The sequence below is a fragment of the Coenobita brevimanus genome, chromosome 1 (genome assembly GCF_032717465.1).
Source record: "Coenobita brevimanus isolate Jiangsu-jjx chromosome 1, ASM3271746v2, whole genome shotgun sequence".
Lineage (NCBI taxonomy): Eukaryota > Metazoa > Arthropoda > Malacostraca > Decapoda > Coenobitidae > Coenobita > Coenobita brevimanus.
The window spans coordinates 62,437,268-62,460,989 of NC_136954.1; the positions used below are offsets into that span (position 1 = coordinate 62,437,268).

At 43.3% G+C, this 23,722-nt stretch overlaps 1 protein-coding gene across 1 annotated transcript in view; it reads right to left on the reverse strand.

Moving 5' to 3' along the window:
* Positions 1 to 19,825, reverse strand: part of raw (NDT-like domain-containing protein raw) — a 39,163-nt gene extending 19,338 nt beyond the window's left edge. Inside the window, 2 exon segments of the mRNA XM_080277614.1 lie at positions 390 to 507; positions 19,594 to 19,825. Of these exon segments, the coding sequence (XP_080133740.1) occupies positions 390 to 507; positions 19,594 to 19,603 (128 nt within the window). The 5' untranslated portion in view covers positions 19,604 to 19,825.
* Between the last annotated feature and the right edge of the window lie 3,897 nt (positions 19,826 to 23,722).

Sequence of the window (23,722 nt, forward strand, 5' to 3'; positions counted from 1 at the left end):
TTGTGTTTGCATTTGCATTTGTGGAACTGCAAATTTCATAAAAACTGCAGATTTGCAGTTGCAGAAGGTAATGGTCTAAGTTTGCGGATTCGCATTTGAGGAAGTGAATTTTCATTTGTAGTGCCCAGCGCTGGTAGACTGCAGGGTGAGGGCAATTTAAGCTTGCAGTCAATTGGGTTCACATCCACATGAGCCTGGGGCCACAAAAATAACCACAACTCCACTTCCGTGCACCAGCACCATCTAAATTAAACCACTTAGGATCGTCCAGAGACCACACTGTACCTCTCTCTCTTTCTCTCTCTCTCTCTCGCACACCCAAAAGATTGTGATATATGAGTTGGGACGGTCAGGTGATCCAAATGTGCCTCAGGAAGTCAAGAACTTACTCTTTGTCGTAGCATTGTCGCAGTTCTGTGGTGAAGAGACAGAACTCTCCAAAGGTTAGGAGGTGGGCAGCCGCATCCCCTGGACTCACCTCTCTCGCCACGTGCAGCATTTCATGGACTGGGGGAAGAAAGCACAGTTAGAAAAGAAAGCCAAAAGTGGCAGTATTCTTAATTGACAATGTAGAACAACATTGAAATAAGAATGCATGTTTTAGAGTAGTACCTGGATACACATTACAGGAAATGATGGTACTGTACTTTGATATGACAGTGGGCAATCAAGGCGCTGCAATCAGACTGAGCCGGTGCAGGTTTCTATCCAAGGGGTGGTCGGGGTTTATTGGTCATGTAATACCACTCAAGGATGAGTGAGGCTGGTCATTCTCATCTTAAATGTCAGGACCAACTTGCCTAGCCACTGGCTCCTACACTCCTCATGGGACAACACAGGATTAGATGATGATGATGATGATTACATATATATAGACAGACATATCGATAGATAGATAGATATAGATATAATAATCCCTCAATTATCTGGATGGCCACTATCCGCACCACCCATTATCACGATGCTGTAATCTGGCAGTTCAAAACCATTATTCGTACATTTTTCCATTTTATCCGGACAAAATGCTTGCATCCAGGTGGAAATTATGGCTGTGCAAACATTTTCGAATGGCTGGGCCAGTTTTTTGCATGTTTTTTAGGGCTGTGGTGATTGCCTGCCTATGGTGGTAGTAGTAGTAGTAGTAGCTCGTTCCCTAGGCAGTCTGACCGAACAGCCCCAAATCCCTAAGGAAGGCCACAGCAGAGACCATGCTTTCTCACAGCTCTCAAGGAGTGTACAGTATGTTGTGTTGCTCACACAGACAATTGTGTGCAATGCAGTCTTCCATAATGTGCTTAATAGTGCAGGATGCTGTGTTGCATCCCTGATAGACATCAGCAAATGAGTCGTCCAGCCTTGTCTGATAACTCAAGAGGGTTGGATGATGCCCACATTTCAGGTTGTCCATAATCACTGCTTGGCTGTAGTTTACAGGTCTGCCTGACCAGATAGGGTAGTGTAAAACACCAGAAATAAGTGTTGTACAATGTACTGTTGTGGTATTTTATAATGGCTTTCGAAGTTAGGTTATGTACAAAGGGAAGCCTGGGAAGAAGTCCACTATCTGGATGGAGCCACTATCTGGACATGCCTTTGGCTCTATTAAGTTGGATAATTGAGGGATTACTGTACTCATGTGTATATGCATTTGATGAATTTGAAACAATGCTAAAACTGTACAGTACATAACTTAGGCAATTATGAAACACAAAACAGATGACCTCCAGTGATAATGCAAGTTCAGTAAACTTCAGCTGAGTTTGGAGTGCAAAGGTTACCCAACCATGCATCATCAGCCAGCCTAACTATATGAGAATCTTAACAACTCTTTATGAAATCTAACTTTAGTGATAGGCCTACTGGTATATATGGGTACAACACTTGGGAGGGAAATAGTGGAGGTGGGACTCAATGTCAGTGATCTGGGGAGAAAATGCTGTGTGGCAGGTAGGAAGTAATGTAAGGGTGTACGGTACTAGCCTCAGGCTCCTCCCTCTCTCTCTTATTGCCATCCTATACTGTCTCTTATTCATTCATTCTCTCCCCTCCTCTACCCCCTCCCTCCCTCCCTCCCTCACACACACACACACACACACACACACACACACACACACACACTGTAGTGCTCTTTCATACCCTGATGCATACGTGCAAAAATGGTAAACACAAAAAGTGCAAAAAATAAAAACCTAAACACACACACACTTTCTTGCTCTACTCTTGTGTAACCCAGCCTTCACCCCTGCCCTCCTCAATGACTACCATCCCTCTCCACCTTCCTGCCAAACCGACAACCCTCTCATTCACCAATGAAACACAAATTAACCACTTATACACCATCACCAGTTTTGTGTGTGTGTGTGTGTGTGTGTGCAACACATAAGTTTATTCAGCTATGGGTTGACTTTTCTCGGTGAAACACTAAACCTCTCAGTTCGACCTTTTGTTTACGCACAACGATTTTAATCACAGGAGAATACGCCACTTGTAATGAAAAGATTATAAATTTGATGATCTCGATCAGTGCTTACCCTCCTCCAGTGGCAAGTACTGTACCGTATATTAAATGAAGAACTGTTGCTGTACGGTTGCATTTCCCTTGGATAAACCAGCAATAAAATACCGAGCGTAGATTTATTATTCTGGACACCAGAATCAAGAGAGTGTACTGAGATGGTATGGTCATGTGGAGAGAACGGATAACAACAGAGTGGTGAAAAAGTTATATCTGAGCGAATTTGAAGGAGGGAAGAGGCGAGGCTGGTCAAGGAAGGATATGGTGGATGTGTGAGGAAGACAGGTACCAGTATGAAAGTCGGCGAGGCTGGGAGATTGACAAGAGCTCAAGTTGGCTAGATGAATGTTGTGAGAAGTGCAAGGTCAGAGATTTGGCACCCCTTTTTAACGTGACAGCGTTAGGACTGACTATTGGATATGTTTATGTGAAGATACAGAATGTGGTGAAAATTTTTGGTGTATCAGTTCTAGCCAGGATTCCGGGGGCTTGAATGATGAGTGACTGGAAGTGTGGCCCATTGGATAGGGCAAATCTGGGTTGTCTGGACGCTGCTACTCCTCACCCTGCCCTAGGATAGGAAAGAGGTCCGGATGATGATGATGACATACGGTAATATAAAAACTTGGGAGCTACTGCCTAAACGAACGAATATCCCCGTAACCTAATGAAACATTCAGAATAAAACAAAAGTAACAATAATAATAACAACAATAAGAGAAGAGCTATTTTGATAAGCAAGCCATGACGCCAAATCACAAGTCAATTAATTATTACCTCACGCACTTGACACTGCCGGGACGTGTGTGTGTGTGTGTGTGTGTGTGTGAGAGAGAGAGAGAGAGAGAGAGAGAGAGAGAGAGAGAGAGAGAGAGAGAGAGAGAGGCAGCTTAAGACAATCTGGGGCATGTATGGGCTACAATTCGGGCGTGTATGGGCGTGCCTGTGTAGCCCGCCCTATACTCCCCAGGCCTTGTTACGCCCAAAGACCAGGGGAACATGCTACGTCGTATGAGAGAAGGGGGGAGGGGGAGAGGGATGAAAAAAAAAGGAAATAAGGAAGAGAGAGAGAGAGAGAGAGAGAGAGAGAGAGAGAGAGAGAGAGAGAGAGAGAGAGAGAGAGAGAGAGAGAGAGAGAGGATGAAAAGAAGTGAGAAGGGAATAAGAAATGAGAGAAGGGAAACCGAGAGAGGAGAGGAGGGGACCGAGGAAGGGATGAAGAAGTTGGTTATGGATATGGAGGAGGACAGGGAGGGAGAAGAAGGGATGAGTAACAGGGCCGAGGGAGGAGGAGAGAGAAGACAGTGAAGAAAAAAGACGAAGCTAAAATAAGGAAAGGGAGAGGATAAGGTGAACTAACTGATGAGAAACAAAAGAGAAAGATGAAAAAAAAAAAAGTTATGATAAAAGTAGGATAAAAACGAGACGAAATGAAAACAAAACAAGAACGGTTGTGGTGGACTTATCACTTCAACCCTCCACCAACTCACATAGACTCCTCCCTATTCTTCCTGTAACCCATTTTACGTCCTAATTAGGTCGGAGAGAGAGAGAGAGATCAGGTTGGGACACACACACACACACACACACACACACACACACACACACACACACACAGTATCAGGATAATGGCCAGTGTTTACAGTACAGTGTTATCACTAGCAGGTCACGGCTTAAAATACACCAGGCCTTGTTGCTGCTGCTGTTGTTGTTGCTGTTGTTGAGGCCACATGCACTTCAACTGCCAAGGCCTGAGTAACACCTAAAAGTACTGTAGTAGTGGCAGTATTATAAAAGAATTTATGAACTACGGTATTTATCATTATTATTCTCGTGTAAAAGATGAAAAATGACGATCACTGCTAGATTATGGAACCATACAATATATTAAAACAAACAGCGAACCACACATCCTGTATACTTACCTATCCACAAGCCGTACCGTACGGCACTGCACAACATAACCGTACCGTACCGCACCTTAGCCTACTAACCCCCCCCCACACACACACACAACGGGAAGACAGACGGATCAACATACGACCTGTCCTGGTATACTAGACAATTAGCCTAAGTACCGCACTACATATATGAGGATACAAGGGTGACTGGAGATGAAGGGGAAGGTGAAGGGGGGACTGGGGAGGATTAATCATGTGAGCTGCAAGTGGAGTGATATAGGCCTATATGCAACTAGAGGTGAGATGGGGGAGAAGGAAAGGTTGACGGAGGAATAATGCAATGGGATGGCGGTGGGGTACCGGTACCAGTATATAATACAGGACAGTTTGGCTGGGGGACTGGGGGGTTGGGGAAGTGAAGGGGAGGATGTGGGGTGGGGATGAGGGAAGGAATCATCATGTGTGCTGTTATAATCTACTCATTTTAACAGTTAGGAGATTTCCGTCTTTTTACAGCTTATTTCCCGTAACTCAATGACAGTACGACAATACTACGGTTCTAAATCCATTCCATTGCAGCAGTGACCAGTACCATATTCTAATTCTCTTGCAGCCCAGGACTGAAGAATGAGGTACCGGTAATAATATTACGTCTAGCTGAAGCGAACATATTACTGTAGAGTTGAATCACAGCTGGGGACAGGAAAGAATAATGGGAAGGTGGTAAAGAGGGAATCAATACCGTAGTGTACTTAGGGGGTCTGATATACGGTACGGTATGCAATTAGGCGAGTAAGGAGGAGGGAGTATTTTGCTTCCAAGGCTGCTGTAGTAAAGCCTTAGTGTGAGATAACCATATACAGTACAGAGAAAATTAAATGACCTTACAAGAAAGAATGATAAGCTTAGAAAGGAGGGGGGATGAATACTGATGTAGATGGCAGGATTAAGCTATATTTATCCTTTATCATGCCTATGCCGAGGTTTCTGTAGGTTCGAGGGAAGTAAGAAGGGGATAATTAAGGTGGTGGATGGGAGATGGATGCAGTTCTGGAGGTTAGGGAAGAGGGAGAGGAACTGGGGGAGGAACAGCAAAACACTAGTAAGAAATGTAAGAAGAACTATAACGATAGGCCTAAGGAGAGGTGAGGGGAGGGGAGGAATACTGAAGTGGGATGGTGGATGTTGGCTATTAATAGGCCTACGGGGAGTGGTGGAAGGGGAGAGGATGAAATGGGGAGATGTAGGTGAATTATATTGTATGAGGTGGGGGAGGGGGTTGATGGGATGAAGTGAGGTGGTGGGGTTGTAGAGTGGGGAGAGGGCTTGATCTAGTCTACCTGTGCTGGGGGTAGAGAGTGGGGAAAGGGATTAATCTACTTGTGGTGGGGATGGACGGTGGGGAAAGGGGTTGATCTACTCGTGGTACGGGTGTAGACAGGGGAATGGAATTGATCTACTCGTGGTACGGGTGTAGACAGGGGAATGGAATTGATCTACTTGTGGTGAGGGTGGTGTGGGGAATGGAGTTGATCTACTTGTAGTGGGGGTGTAGAGCGGGGAAGGGATTGATCTACTTCCTGGGGTACTTTGGGAAGGTTAGGGAAGGTGGGAGATTTGCGGGATAACATCAACGGTTTGTTATTTATTTATACCGGTACACAGTTGATATTTTTCACATTATTATTCATACTGGTCTGGTTGTAAGGTGTTAGGCAGTTGTATGAGTAAAGATAAGCGAAGTCTATACACAAGAAATCTTATAGAGGACTGAAGTTGAGGGAAATTTATAAACAAGGGCTGCAATACAGGAGACAGGAGACACTGATGCACTTCCTTCTAGGCGTTTATTTTGCTTTTTTTTTTTTTAATCTTAATATTCCCATGTTATGTTAATCGGTAGAATATCGACAGTCTCCATCAGTTTAACGTAAGATACAAACTAATGCTATCAGAGAAAACCTAAATTGGCCATGTAAAGTGCTAAGACCCTGCACCGAAGCCCACAGCCAATACTCAAAACAGCAAGCCAAAGACCACCTTAGCTTCTTCAATCTAATGATTTTTTTTTTTTTTTTTTTCAATCAAGCTCCGCCACGCTATACAATTCATGTTAGGGAAGATCTCATGCAGTGACGGGTTCGTGAAGGCTACGTCCAACCCCTTCATTTTTAAATGTCTCGCCAAGACTAACTCGAGAAAAATCGTCTCGAGATGGCAAGAATAAAATACAAGATCCGTCCTCTAGGTGAAGAAATTGGCTCTCCCGCGTAAGAAGGTGGGGGAAAGTTACTAGCTAGACAGGCGTAACCCTCTCTCACTCTCAAGGTCCCGCGTCGCCGGTGCAAGGTCACTGCCGCACACCCACCCATACAAATACCAAAACTCTGATACCGCATGCTGGAAATAGTGTACCGGTAAAAATGGAATACAGTACCTTGTTGAGGAAGAAATTATTATCATCATTACTGTATTACCGGTATTATTATTATTATTATTAATGATTATTATTATTTACGGTACCCCTGGCAGTACGGGTGAGGGGGTTACAAACTTACAAGTCTCCATTTATTCCTGTACGATGTCCTTTTTCTTTCTCTAAACCGAACAAATATACTAATCCATTATACCTTATATACATACGGTACTGAGAGAGAGAGAGAGATTAATCCATATACAGCAGTTTTCCACCGCAACACAACCCACCATGGAGCTGTGCAACCCCAACCCAGCTAACTGCAGCTTATCCACAAACCTTACCACTCCCCTCCAGTGTAGAGCACCCCTCTCTGGTTTCAGTGTGTGTGTGTGTGTGTGTGTGTGTGTGTGTGTGTGTGTGTGTGTGTGTGTGTGTGTGTGTGTGTGTGTGTGTGTGTGTGTGCGCAGAGAGAGAGAGAGAGTTTCATGTTTCCATGCTCCTCTCCTTCCCTCCCTCCCTCCCTCTCTCTGCTTGCGTGCAACTCTCTAATTTTTAGAGTGAGATGTAAGTTTCCTTTTTATTACTATACTTATCACGGGTCAAGAGCACAAATTCCTCTTCCCCTCTCTCAGTCTCTCTCAGCCCCGACCTTGGCTTCTAAACCCTTCCTTGTCCTGACTCTCAGTTTCACCGCCAATTTTACCGTTTTTTTTTTTTTTTTTTTTCCCTCAAGGTGCTGTGATGGATTACCGCAGGTGAACACAGAAGGGGAGAATGTTGTGGTCCAGTACTTAGCATGTTTTTTTTTTCTTTCTTTTTTACTCTAAGAAAAAATACCATAAGAACGGAAGGATTTTTTGAGGTTCTTGAAGATTCAGGATTACGGGATAACGTTGAAAGTATGGCAAATTACAATGACATACACGTATATTACATCAGTAAGAAAGTACTGTACCTCTATGCTCCAGATCGATATGTGGAGAGTGGTTTTCTCCGCGTCTTACAGGGCAGACTTACACATACAGACCTACAGGCTACTACTGTATGAATAGCTGTGCGTGGGGAAGCTGTCAGTTTCTGGTTACCCTACAGTACCTCTGCTTTCACACACACACAATCTTTACCCTTCCTAACACCGTACCTCCTTTATCCTTACCTTCCCACCACTCTTTCATATTACGGTATCTTTCCCTTCCCACTACTCCATCGTTCTATTATCCTTCCCCTCCCACTACACCATTCTCTCTCTCTCTCTCTCTCTCTCTCGTATATATATATATTATCGGTCCCCTCCCACTACTCCAACATTCTCTCTCACGCCTTTCTTCTCCCCAGTTACCCTTCCCCTACCCCCACCCCTCTAATAATAGCCCTCACGCCCACAAGGGGTATTTACGCCTCTCTCTCTCTCTCTCTCTCTCTCTCTCTCTCTCTCTCTCTCTCTCTCTCTCTCTCTCTCTCTCCAGGTTAAGACAGCATAGAATGACCTGGATTCTCTCCTATGAAATTTCCACGGCAGTTTTTCTATGCTGTACCGTACCGGGTAGTCCTTACTTTTTCCTGCCCGCTTCAGCTGAAGGGATTGGTAGGTGCGGAGGAAGGGGAATCTTTCCTATATGCTATCCTTGTTTTTGACTCAGAATAGTTTTGGTACTTATTATAGCCCACCCTATAATAAACAGCCCCAAAAGGACCAACACCCGGTAGCCTAGCTCTGTTGCTCTGGTAAAAACACACCTCTTGAGGTGGTCTTCTGAGTAACATCGCTTCTAACTACTGAGCTTTGTCAAGTTACCCAACAAAGTTCAGTAGACCAAAACGGTGTCATTCAGAGAGGACATCCACCTCATTTTTTTTTTTTTTTAACAATTGTGCCTGCATCATCTGCTTGTTAAATAACATTAAAAAATGGTCTGCTTGTTCCCTAATTTCTACTCCATAACCCTGACCCTCCTTTACCGCTGCCTATTTCCCTCCCATCGTACCCTTTACCTATTCATTACCTCTCCCATAAGCCCTCTCTGCCTTATTCAGTTCCCACCCATCTCTCTCTCTCTCTCTCCCTCTCTTTCTCTAATGAGGAAGCAACTATCCCTTTCTCATAATGGCTTCCAAAATAGCCTCTCACAATAAATATAGCTATATAGCTGCTCTCTCTCTCTCAGCAACGAGGAAGTGTCCCATTCGCCTTCCTAATGGGTTCGAAAACACTCTCTCTCTCATACACCCACTCTGCTAACATGCCTCTCAAAGCATAGCTACCGTTATACTTTTTTCCTTTCCCCCTCAGCTCTCTCTTTCCCTCCCCCCACCCTCTAACATGTCTCTTAAAACACACAGCTACCGTACTTATTTCCTTTCACTCTTAGCTCTCTCCCCCCCTCATACCTCATACACCCACGCTGCGAACATCTCTTAAAACATAGCTACGGTATTTTTTTCCTCCTCTCTCTCTCTCTCTCCCAGCAACCAGAAGCTGCTAATGCGGGCCTAAACACCTCCCACAACAGTGTAAATATAACGAAGAGCAGCCACCTCAGTGACAGCACACCACACCCGCTTCCACCTCCCTCTTGTGTGTCTCGGGCTAGTTTTGTGTTGGAAAAAGTTGACAGATAGACCGCATGGGATTCTACTGCCGAACCGTAGTGTATGTCAGTCTTGCAACTTAAGGCAACTGTTGAATCAATATCATATTCCATCAGACCAAGGACGTCTTATATGGTCGATTAACGCCAGATGATTTATTCAGCTTAAACGAATCCTCGGACAGAATATATCAAAAAAAAAAAAAAAAAAAAAGGGGGGAGCCATCTTGAAAGCTAAGGCTCTATTACCGCAAATTCTGGTTAACGCCAAATTATTTTATTAAGGCTAGGGAACCTCGGGCTGAAGAAGCTGATACTGTATGACACCAGCCTATGCATCTTCATCCACTCAACTATGATGTGGCTGACAGCATGGCAAGTAGTGTAACAACCAACATCATAGCCAGAGCAGTGGCCTACTCGTTGGAGGTGGGCAGAACCCGAGGCTAGGCTAACTTTGTGACAAAATAAACAAATATGAGTACCCGGTAGATGATGGACTCCTGGCCTAAAGCCCAAAAAGCTATTACCGAACAAAAGGGTACTTGATAACCTTTGCACCTCCTTGGAACCAATCACAGACCCTAGCAGGCAAATGACCGTCACTCCAGCTGTTGGCTCACTATTTGATATCACCATAATGAAGAGGTTAATAGGAACATTATTACGGTCTTCAAGGAACATTTAGACATGCAAAGGAAGATATACCCTCCCCTCTCGAACAAGTGTAGCTCAACAAGGAGCCAAATTAACAACAATGGTGCCCCACACACTCACTCCCACAGCCAGCGAATTGAGACAAACTGGCATAATAATAGTTACACACAACCATTCAACACTACCCAAAGGTAACAAAGAATCCAGTCGTCTGAGGCATTGTAGTTTTCAGTACTACGGTCGGTGCTCCATGACTGACAACAACAGTGACGTAAAATTGGCAACTGCAGTAACATAGAATAATAAATAAATAAACCCAACCATTCACAGCGCGCTTATGTCGTCCCACCAGAAGCATATGTGCGGTTATGATTTAATAATAATAATAATAATAATAATAATGTAACAATAACATTAATAAGAAACTTTCATACCGCCCTGTAAAATTGTCAAATAATATGTTCACCCTTGGAGACTCAGTGGAATGGGTGGGATTCAAAGAGGAGGGCTACCTACATAGGTAAATCTTTCTTCCCTGTTAAATGGGAAGGACAAAAGTCGCAATATCCAGCAACAAGAAATGGTAAGTGCAAGAGGAGAATCACCAACAAAAACACACCTGAACATAAGCTAACAACATATAGGCTAAATAAAGGGAAATAAGAGAGCAGCTTAAAATGGAAAGAGACGATAACAACAAACACCCAACGTACAGCAACGAACGAAGCAAACGTGACAAACATCTTACGCCCCGCCCCATTCCCTCTACAGTACACACACACACACACAATCTGTCACCTCTGAGCAAATATTCCAGCCATATATCGGCACAAACAAAACGTACCTAAGGCAAGGCATAGTACCGGTAAATACTGGTTTTTACAGACAAAATTCGGCACCACACACAAACAGGCAGTCATAACAAAAAATAAACGCACGCGCGCGCACACACACGCACACACACAGATGGCCCAAGGATAAGGAGGGAAGGGGGTGGAGTGGGGAAACATCATTTTTGTGGAGGGGGGCACGCATATAACGCCTGGCGCACACCCAAATGCCCACTACACTCCACTCAGCCGGATAGGGGAGTAGGGATAGTAACAGGGTATGGGCGAGGAGAGAGTTGGCTATGAGCAGGAGGGTAAGGTAGGCTATGGGTGGGGAGAGGGTTAAGGTAAAGGAAAGTGTGTTGGGTGTGGGAGGACAGATCACGGGACGATGACAGGGCATGGGTGTGGGGATATAACGGGGAGGGGGAGATGGCAGGGTCAGGGTGGATGGGTGCAAGGGAGGGTTTGGAAGTTGGGAAGAGTGCGATCAAGGAACTGGCAATGATACGGTGGAAGAGGTGAGAGGGGAGAATGCAGACGGAAGTACGGAGGGATGTAGTGGTCACATGGGGGGATAAGGTGTGTGTGTGTGTGTGTGTGTGTGTGTGTGTGTGTGTGTGTGTGTGTGTGTGTGTGTGTGTGTGTGTGTGTACGGGGGTCAGAAGAGGTGGGGGGATGCCACTGTCTAATAGCTACAAATTCCTATCTATCATGGCGTATACACTATTGACGATCATGGCTGGACAACAAAAACGTAATGACTGGCGACGGGATAACAACAGAGAAAAGGCACCACAGAAAACAAACATGGGGGAGGAAGGCGTCAGGTAGGCAACAAGGCTAGACAATCTATCCAATCCTCTTCCTGATATCTTTATAGCCCTAGCCTTCCCTAACCACGCCATGCCCTGCGTCTTGCAACCATCTGTCAGAACCTTATTTATTAGTACTATTCCTGTCTCTGCTTTCCTCTTGAAATTCTACTACTACTACTACTACTATCTCCCCCCTCTCTCTCGACTTCATCCAATTCAGGACACCCATCTTCTTGAAAAGCTGAAGCGAGTTTAGATTACCATAACTCCGCTTTGAATAAATGAGTTTGGAAGTTTAAGACCAGATCAAGGGCCTAAACCGCTTAGGGCAAAAAAGGTCTCTATGCTCGGCTTTGATATGATATTCATTGGCTTGCTCCGGTCCCTCTCACCCACCCCGCCCACCCTCTTAGTCATGGCTGAGAGAGAGAGAGAGAGAGAGAGAGAGAGAGAGAGATGAATATTTAGATCTTAGGCCTATACAGAAAGGCTACGATAACCTTGGCTACTGCTAACGGTACCAACGAAGTATCTCGTCCTTGATGCTAACGAGAGAGAGAGAGAGAGAGAGAGAGAGAGAGAGAGAGAGAGAGAGAGGAGCGGTGGGAGGGTGGGAGGAAGGGATTCAAGTACCCCCCCCCTCCCACACACACAGCCTAGCTACCAGTTCCCCGGTGTAAATGAAACCTGTTATCGCCATCCTGAGAGCGAGGACAGGGCCGGAGATAAGATGAACTCCTGTAACATTTTTTACTGAAAAGAAAGGACAATATTATCTACAACTTTTTCCGCGAAGAAAACAATATATGGTAACAATCATCTAAAGAAAATCTAGGTTTGGACGAAGACAATAAGAAAAGGAGGAAGTAAGAGGAAGAAGAATAAGAATATAAGGCGGAAGGGGAAAAAAGGAAGACTGACAGCCATGGAAATCTAGATATGCAACTAACTTGAATGTAGGCAGAGAAAATCTACAATACAGGTACCGGTACTTATGCTAGAAAAAAATCCAAGTAATAATGTGGGATAAAGGGGTAAGAAACAATTACCGTGGACTATCTGTCTATCTATCTAGGCTATTGCCGGACGCCTTAAGCCCGTAAGAAGTGGCTACAAACAAATCGCCTCCATGTTGCCCTGTCCCCCGCCACTTCACTGCCCTGCTCCAACTTCACACACCCCTCATATATATACCTCTCCACTCCATCCCTCCATCTCGTCCTTGGCCTTCCCTTCCATCTCCCCCCCCCCTCCACCTCACTCACATACACTCTCCTCGCCAGTTTCTCGCTCTCCACCTTCTCCACAAATCCTCTACACAAATTTACATGTATCAGCTCATACCAGTACTACTGTATCCTGGTTTTGCGCTCACAGTTTATCTTCATTAACTAAATTCTTTCTAAACATCTCCTAAAAAAATCAATCAGTAAATAAAAGCCTCAGCAATAAAGAACATAAAACCAAGAAACATAAGCTAATCTGCATCTCTCCTCATTTTCGGAAGACAGGTAGACTAGCTAAGTATAAAAATGAAGCGTGTTACTGATAGCGTGAGAAGAGACGACAGGAGATAGTGGGGAGTGTGAGTCTGTGACAGAGATAAGGGACAAGAGTTTGCCACATGACAGTTCCCACACGTGATAAGGCGGTCCCCCCCCCCTCTCTCCTACAGGCTAACTCTGAAAACAAATATAAGAATAGTTTACCCAAAACGCAACTCTCTCTCTCTCTCTCTCTCCAAGCTCTCTGAAAGAAGTTGTATGCGGCTTTCATGGATTTGGTGAAAGCATATGCCAGGGTGGATAGAAAAGGATTGTGGAAAGTGTTAAGAATATATGGAGTAGATGGGAAGTTGTTGAATGCTGTGAAGAGTATGTACGATGGTGCAAAGGCTGCAGTGCGTGTGGATGGTGAACTAAGTTAATTTTTCTCTTTGAAAGTTGGTTTGAAACAGGGATGTGTCATGTCTCCATGGTTGTTCAATCTGTACATGGATGGGGTAATAAAAGAGGTACAAGGTAGGGTAGTGGATGTTGGAGTGGCCCTGGTGAGAGAGGATAGTGTTTGGAAACTCCCTGTACTGTTGTTTGCAGATGATACCGTGTTGTTGAGTGAAGACGAAGGGGAGCTGCAAGGCTTGGTGGATGAGTTTGAGAGTGTGTGTAAGAAACGGAATCTAAAGGTGAATGTAGGGAAGAGTAAAGTGATGGTCTTTGAGAGAAGTGAAGTCAGTGAATGTACAGCGAGGTTGGATGGTGAGGAATTGGAAAATGTGAGTACGTTTAAGTACTTGGGTAGTGTGATGAGTAAGGATGGAGGTTTGGAGGGTGAAGTGCTTGAAAGGGTACAGCAGGGAAGAAAGGTTGCTGGTTCTTTGAAAGCAGTGATAAGAAACAGGGAAGTGAGCATGGAAGTGAATAAGTTACTACATGACAGTATTGTGATACCAACTCTAACGTACGGAAGTGAAGCTTGGACGTTGTTGGAAGGACACAAGTCAAGAGTGAGAGCAGTGGAAATGAGTTATTTAAGAGGAGCCTGTGGAGTCACATGGAGAGACAGGCTGACGAATGAGGATATAAAGGAGCGTTGTGGTGATGTGGATGTGATAGGAAGCGTTATGAGGAACACACTGAGGTGGTTTGGCCATGTGGAGAGGATGGAGGGTGAAAGACTGACGAAGAGTGTATGTGAGTGAGGTGGAGGGGGGAAGAGGGAGGGGGAGGCCGAGGATGAGCTGGAGGGATGGGGTGGAGAGGTATATGAGAGAGGGGTGTGTGAGTTGGGAGCAGGGCAGTGAAATGGCGGGGGACAGGGCGACTTGGAGGCGATTTGTTTGTGGCCACCCCAAACGGGATTGAGGCGTTTGGCAATAGATAGATAGATAGACTAATAAATAAGAATAGTCTTCTACTCAAAACGCAACGATAACTCTCTCTCTCTCAAGCGTGCTGTATGCTACTAATGAAGCTGATGAAAATTAATACGTGTTGATAAGGCGACTTCCCCTCCCCCTCTCTCTCAGCGACGACATACCTTAACGAAAAACTATTATATTTTCGCTAGTCTGACGATATCATGCAGCTAGAGTTATCTTTAATTGTCGCAGAGCTATAAACAAATATGCCAAAGCTGACACAATCTAACGAAATTCAATGGGATTGCTACTAGTCACTAAATTCCACACTATTACGGTAATCTAATCATGAAAGCCCTCCAGTAGCCTACATCGGTGAAATGCATACCAGGTGATAAAATAAGTGAATGAAGCAAATCTCCAAAACACCAGCTGGGAATAGAGTGGTCAGACGGGGGAATCGTTCAAAAGAGGCCGCAATTGAGCATGATGACGTCTTTGTCAGTTTTAAACGATCAAGGTCGTTATGCTGGCTACCGTTTTAGTCCTTGCTGGTGTCCGGCAAACTCTCTGAATATGAACAGGCCACTGGCATCAGCACTGCAGTTTACAATTAGGCTATAACATCGCTGAAAACCAATTATGACAAATTAGAAATCAGATTAAATGAACAAACCCATGGTCAAGTTATGCTAGGAAAGGTCGAGTATGACAGGAATTTGGTTAAGTACACTTAGCCACTGCGAGCGGATTTCCTACCATCCATGACTTGGATAGGCAAGGTTGAGGCTGATTGACATTGATCTGATAAATATGCCAGCAACTGATAACGGCCCGGAACTGGATATTAAATATCCTGCCGCTGGTAACTTGATACTGGCTTAAAAGAACCGGTATCTCAATTAATGAGTAAAAGTACCGAACAGTACTATAAGACCTTCCGTATCAGAACCACATTCCAAGCAGTTTATTCCAGTCTAAATCAAACAGTGGGGAATAACGTACCGAATAAAAAAAAATCACGTAATGGTGAAGTACAAGTAGCAATCATACTCCACAACACGACGAACTGCCAACCTCTATGTATTCACTATGGACGGTAAGTGTTAACGTCGAAATGGTGACGGGCAGAGGCGTGCCGGGTATGGTATGTACAGTAGGCTACTGTATCATTGAGGACTGCTGCGAGGGCACGGGCTCATACTGTAAGCCTATGCCCAGTCGGACACAAATAATAATAATAATAATAAACACAACGATAAATATGGTACAGTCGCTTACTCGCGATGTCAATAGGCTATTTGTCTCTCGGGTCCGCAATATTGGTAATTCCTAGTGAATATAAAAAACCTTGACATCACTAACCATTCTGCACACAATCATCGTTTTAAATACTTCCTTATTAGTACTTGAAATGATACAATAAGCTCAACAAATATATATATATATATATATATATATATATATATATATATATATATATATATATATATATATATATATATATATATGCGCGCCCGTGTGCGTGTGTGTGTGTGTGTGTGTGTGTGCGAGAGAGAGAGAGGGGGGGGAGAATGGTTGTCATACTTGGCAGCCTGAGAAACATGCTATCAGATGAGAGAGAGAGAGAGAGAGAGAGAATTATAGCTGCCTGAACAATGATGGTGCAGCCAAACACAGCAACATGTCTACATTGTCAAACCATAATAATCCTGATAAACAAGAGGTCTTACGTGGTCACGCCACCTAATAAACACAGTGAAGAAAGTGGATGAGAGTGACTGACAGGTAAGTACAAGACTGCAAAGATAAAAATGCAGTACTCAGCTACTGTTAGTATGAACTGGATATAACGTACGGTACTTTAACAGACACAGTCGCCGTATTCCCTATCGGTCATGGTAGGCTACATAAGGCTAAGCTTATCATTTTACGCTCAGATCAAAGTCCAACTTAATCTTTTTAGCACAGAGGCGTACCATACTCCATTTACTCTCTGTACCGACATTTCATTCAGTTTGGGCGATCCCTCAGAGAGATGGAGAAATCTTCACAAACTAATTCAGCACGAGGACGTACTTTGTATTCTACTCTGGCAAGAAATAAACGCTTTTATTCAGCTGTAAGGAAACGTCAAGCTCTGCAAGAACACTGATAAACACTAGTATCAGCACTACAGGTTATAAAATATATATGATGTACGGTACTCATACAGTAAAGCAGTAGCAGTACCACAGCAGTAGTAATAAAGGCGCTGGTACTACTTCGAAACACTAATCACTAACAACAAAACAGATGTTATTTACCCTAACGGTCTCATTTTACTACAAAAATTCACCAACACGAAAACCGTATAGTAAAAGGTACTGGTATCCATGGAATAAAAATAAATTTCAAATTAAACTGGGATGTTCACTCTCTCTCTGCGTAATAAACCCCCAAAGTACCTTACCATATACCGGTACAGTATATAAGGAAAGAATGACTGAAGACGCTGAAACGTAAATCCGAATAAACAAAATCATTATTATCTGACATATGCTTAGAAGCAGAAAACAGAAACTTGATATTTCTTATAAATTGCGATTAATATTACGATAACCGAGAATATACGCACCTTCGGTAAAATATGCAGATTTTACAACGATCGATAAAATTTTATTGGGTGGATAGATAGAAGGCTTGACGACACAAAAGGATACATTTACCCAGATGTCAGGAAGATGTTGATTGTTGAGGACATTAACACAATAAGCATATCGTTGTACTGTATAACCTATAAGCTTACTTGAGTTAAGCATTTCCGCCGTTATGCACAGGTAAGACAATTTTGAAATACACTGGTTTTCGACCTTATAATTAGGATAGTCAAATATTCTGGAATACGTATATATGATATATACACAGAAAACTGAATTGAACAATCAATAAACAAATACCTGTATATACAAATCGGCACAGGTTCATACCAAAATCAAATATTCTGGGCTTAACCAGTCTGATTTTTTATACCAGTATATATAGATAGACATAGTTATAACAACAAAATAGGCTACAACCAACCGGCACTGAACATAAACAAGAACTTAAAACGCTTGATAGTACGGTTCATGGCAAATTATCTACTGCATTTGAAGCATAATATTTACAGAAGTTTTAAATTTATATCGGCGAACTCAGAAAAAAAACTACCGGTAACATGATACTGGACCTGGTACGGTACCGCTATACCGGTAAATATATACGGTACCATAGCTACTTCATGCATAGATCATGGAATATAGCAGTGCCAAATACGTACAAAGATCAGTGTATCGAACAGAAAATGTCGTACAAAATAACATGCAGGAACATTTTTCTTCCCCCCCCCCCCACAGTGGTGATACCTTCCGGTTCCTGTATTGTGCAACTTTAATTTTATTATGGAGTATCAATCAACAGTTTCTAAAGCCAAGAATATATCCTGAAAAGAACAAAACTTTTAAAGTACTGAAAAGCGTGAGATTAAAGATTCGGATGAAAAAGTAACGTACTGTATCACAGATGCGATACATTCTCTTGCTGAGTGCAAGATAGGCCAACGTCCATCTCCCCCCCTCCCTTCGGGAAAACAAACAAAAAAAGTAACTGGCCAACATGATGGGAACTGCTTATTCTATCAATATGTATGCAGACTGACCAATTAGCCTACTAATGATAAGCACCGTATGTCATTTGAGACGGTGGGCCAAACTTAACGGTGGCATTTTTGGACAAAGGCTCGTCTTGTACTCAGAAAGAATCAAGAGAAAACATCACCCCAGGTAGTCAACCACACTAACTAGAACACAGCCTATACTCACAAATGCCACTCAGACATATTACATCCTTCAAATATGTAAACACTGACACTGATTAATATGCGGACAGACTTTTTGATTTGCAAGGAACCTTAACAAACCACAGCCAGCATATACTTAGACTAGTATCTACACACACACACACACACACACACACACACACTGGTGAATACAAAGCAAAATAGAAATACACCAAACTTTAATCCCCGAAGACTGGTTGCAACAAATTCGTGTCCCTGTGGTATACCTACTACTCACCTGAACCAAATTACGAATACAGTAACGACCTATTCCAGATTCTATACATTACCCTCTTCAAAGTCATCGTCACATCAAAATGGCAAGGGAATTGGCCAAGCATTACCGAAAATGCAAACGTAACATCTAAAACACTTCTAATAACGAGGAAGCTAAACACATCAGAGCAACACATTGTACGAAAATGACTGAACAAATGGCAACAGAGGAACAAAAACAGTAAGTACACGATAAGAACACATGGCACTGTCCCATGCCTCAAAACTACCGGTATAAAAAAATAAACCAATGACAAAAAAGAACATAAAATCACACTAAACAAGACAGAAAACTCGTCATATACAAAGAACAAAATACGAAGGTTGTGTGGCAGTGTCATCCCCTAGATTAAGAGCAAAGGAAAGGTCAGATTCGTGTTCTCTCTCACATTCCTCTCTACACGCACGCGTTATTCCAATACAATTTTTTCACATTATGTTTTATTACTGCAAATATATTTTTTATAATTCTCTTCCTATATTTTAACTTTTAAAAGAGTCGTTACCGGTACTCTAATACTCTACATTTATCGTCTCAAACTTCTTTACCTGCACACACACACACACACACACACACACACACACACCTCGTACTCATTTTTAACATCATTCCAGCGATGATCTGAAACTCCCATAGTTGACAATTCAGTTCCTAGTTTCATCCGTGAATTTGATATTACCTACCATATAAAACAGGCATTTAATACTGTAAGATTAATAGGAGAGAGAGAGAGAGAGAGAGAGAGAGAACTGATAATCTTAGGTTGAACTCAGACAGAAGGGGACACTTCGTAAAGAAAAGAAAAAATGGTACAGCAACATTAGCCAAAAAAATAATATATATAAATCTTAAAATATTCACACTCTTACCTGAAGTCATTGGGAATTATCTTTAAAATATCCTTTTCTGAACTGGCAAGGTTTCACTGTACATAGTATTTCACTGTTATTATAACCTCAGCAGTCACTTATCGAGCACTTTCTCTTCACTAGGGGGCTGCTTTGTCACCTACGGCCAGCAGATAAATCCATGTCGCTGTGGTATAAATATCAAGTATGCATTTGTTGCAATTTGAAAAAGGTCGGAACGAGAAGGGAGAGAAGCGGGAGAGAAGAGAAGCGCGTAACCCCACAACGACAGCTAGAGCACTACTGATCCTCATCCAGCATCACTCATGGCCGCTGTTCTTCCCTCCACCTGAAGTTGCCAAGTATTAATTTTAACGCCAACGATCCCAGTTTTTACCGTTATCTAAGATGCATAATTAGCATTTAAAATAACAAATACCCTCTAAAATCGTGGCTCTAGTGGACAGCTGCGTCTCAGGGCCAGGGAAGAGACCAAAAATAGGGTCTAAACTGGTCACTGACGTCACGTGTGATTGCTGATGCCACACGTTGCCATATTGATTCTCTTCCGCGCCCAGAGCATTTTCTACCCTACAATGCTTTTTGTAGAAAGTAGGGATGAGGAAGGGAGTATGGGGAAGTGGAGAAGACGGTCAGTAGGTGGATTACTTGGGCAATGAGTGCGAAATCCCTCCCACCAACAGCACTGCCATTCTCTCCACTTTCATCCCTTCGCGCTGCCAACCTCAACAGTTTTAATATTTCTCCACATCTCTGTACCTCTCTCTCTCTCAAACAATCCACCTCCTCCACACACACACAGCGCCAAATCCACCTCCCACATGGGCTACACACTGCTCCACTTTCTCCTCCTCCACACACCTACTCCATCCATCCACACCTACTGTCGCCTTTGGTCCACAGTTTCAAAACGCTTGCGACAAACCTTCACCGACCTACGCCTCAAAATTCAGGATTCCCCAGCTATCAGCTCAAACAAATTTAAGATCAAACCGACCTTCGTAACTACGATCAAATTGCAGCTCGTGACTAAGGTGTGTTTTTGTAGAGAACTAGAAACATCGGGAAGTTTCTGCATTCTATTTTATTTTATCCTACCCGGAAAAACAAAAAAGACCCACCGTAACGAAGTGAACCTCCCTACAATGGCAAAACATTGTATGTAATTCATTACTGAGCTGTATAAAACAGTCTGACAGTAGCATAATAATTGTAAACAGAAAAAATAGTCATGCTAGCGAAGGGGGTTATTCCTGAACTAAATAAAATCATCCATAAGTTGCCATGAAAAAATTATGAACGTCACTAAGCTTCCAAAACACACACACACAAACACACACACACACGTCAACATTATCTTAGCAACTGCCTCCGTTAAGCGAGATCAAAAATAAACGTAATAAAGGAATAAAAGAGTAACCTTGATGCCTCTCTCAACCTTTATTTTTTCTACTGCGGATATTACGATTTTTTTTTTAATACGTAAGCTGCCCTTCCTAATACGATGCTACCCTACGCTCACTCCACCCACCACCACCACCACTTCAAAAAAAATGCGCCGTACAATTATATTTTTAAATAATTATTCAACATCCCTTCGGCCAGAGGATTTTCTTTTTTTTTTTTTTTTATTCTTGCCCTTTCTAATGTCAAACGATTTTTTTTTTTTTACCTGGGAAAGACCCTACCCCCACCCTTCCAATTCCACGTCTCATCTTATATAAATCCCTGCTCCCCCTCCCCCCCTCCCCACTGATGCCCGTGATGCACTGGTTAGCACGTCCAACTCAGACCTGGGAGAACCCGATATCGATTCTTGGGCCGGACAGATTGGTGGAGTAGGTGGAGTCTTCCCCTCTTGTCCCTGTTCACCTCGAGGCAGAATTAGGGATCTGAATGTAAATTTGATTGTTGCGGGTCGTGCTCTAAGTAAGGACCACCAGTTTGAAGTCTCCTAAGCTGATTAAAACTATGAAGGCAGGAAGGAAGTACAGAAATACGTCCTCGCTGGGAAGGGGCTTACACGAAGCTAACCCTCACTCCAACCATGAGAGAGAGAGAGAGAGAGAGAGAGAGAGAGAGATGAGCACCATTTACCCCTTCAGGCCGCGTACGTCATTTATTTCACGTTCTTGCTATTACCAGGCAATTTTAATCAGCTTAGGAGAAAGCCCGTCGTGGTGAAGGGGCCAATCAGTGCTATAATCTAATGCCTCCTGTATTTAAAAAAAAAATCTATTAAGCAAAATAATAATAACTATAGAAGGCAAGAATTAAACTAGAAAAAATCCTTGGCTTAAAAGGGTTAAAGCTGCACTCTCTCTCTCTCTCCCACTCTCTCTCCACACACACACACACACACACACACACACACACACACACACACACACACACACACACACACACAGAAAAACACAAATTCCACAAAGCCTCCACGCAAAATTCTACCCACAGGCCAATAAGACTCATTTTCCTTTTTTGCGAGGCGGGAATGTGGACCATGTAGGGGCATGATGGTGTGCGGGTGTGGGCGTGGGTGTGGGCGTGCAGGCAGCCGCGCCCACACCCACGCCCTTAATACCTTCACATCGAGGACGAATTTTTATTTTTCTTGCGGCCAACAGACGATTTCACTCAGTAGATTAGCTATAACCTCCACTTAATCTCTTTATCGCCAAAAAATCCTTCCAAAAAGTTTACTATAATCGTCCGTTGGTGTCAAGAAACCTTAAACACGTCAACGGATTGAAGAGGTTAATTTCCGCAGGCGAGGGTGATTTTTTAGTTATATCTTTGGAAGCATCAGACGATTTTACTCAGCCAGGGGAAGACTTTTTCGAACTGGAGGGGTCGGACACAGATTTCACAAAGCCCTTAAATACCCCACTGCTCTCCTAAGCTGAATAAATCGTCTGGTGGAATAAGACCATCTCACTGAAGGGGGGTTTCCTATCGATCACTGGAGGGGTTATAACGCAATCAGATAGTGTTTTAATTTTATTCTAGACTTTCCGGACGATTTTATTCAGCTTGGGGCAGAGCTTTCGGAATGGAGGGGTTATTTACAGTCTTCTTTATCCTCTTCACTATTGGGTGCTCTCCTAAGCTGAATAAAATCGTCTGGTTGCAGCAACAACAACAAAAAAATAGTAATGTCCTAGGGCTGAAGGGGTTATGTCTCTAACTATAGCTGCCCATGTGTGTGTGTGTGTGTGTGTGTGTGTGTGTGTGTGTGTGTGTGTGTGTGTGTGTGTGTGTGTGTGTGTTCAATGTAAGGGGTAGGCTGCTTATGCACAAAGAAGCCAAAGGCTTATAGTCAGCAAAACCTGCAGCAATCAAAAATACATGAACAAACGAAGCCCATATTCAAGATCCTTTATTTACTGATACCTGGCCATGCATTTAAAAGACTGGAGGTCATATGCAGTGGGAAAGACGAGGAAAGGAAGGCAGTTCTAGAGCTGACCTGTTGCACACATGAAGACACTGCTTAGTTTGAGACAACAGGGGTGGAGAGGCTCTGCTAGATGAGTGCTAACTGCCCACCCAAATGAGGGAAAGATGAAAGCAGAAAGCAGAACAGTAGCCAGAAAAACAGCGACAGAAGAGAGGAAAAATAAAACATCGCGCCGAAGAGAGAAAGCTTGAAGGGAGTGTGAGTAAGAAATTTCATGAGAAGAAAAAAATCTGACTCCACACTGTTTAGACAAGCTGTGTAATGAGCCCTCCTACACATGAAAATAAACAGGATCTAAACTCACACTGGCTATGGAGGGCAACAAGCTGACCATGGCTGATCCTGAACACCGATGATACACTACAAGGTTTGAGTGGCGTAGCTGGAGCAAAAGTGAGGTGTAGGCACAAGGAGACACACCGCCCAGGCAATGCCTCCCTGAGTTTCGAACCCTTGCAGGCCAGCTAACAAGGGATGTTTTGTATTACGCTTGACAATTACGCCAATTTCTCTATGTTAGTTGGTTGCCTTGTTGCCGTAACACAGTAAAAACGACGCAACGTAGTGCAATGGTTGTTTGAGCAACGTACCATTAAAATGACCCAACTTGAAGAATATAACAATTTCCAGTCCAATCGGGCCACCGGTTCGCGAGTTATGACTAATTTCTGG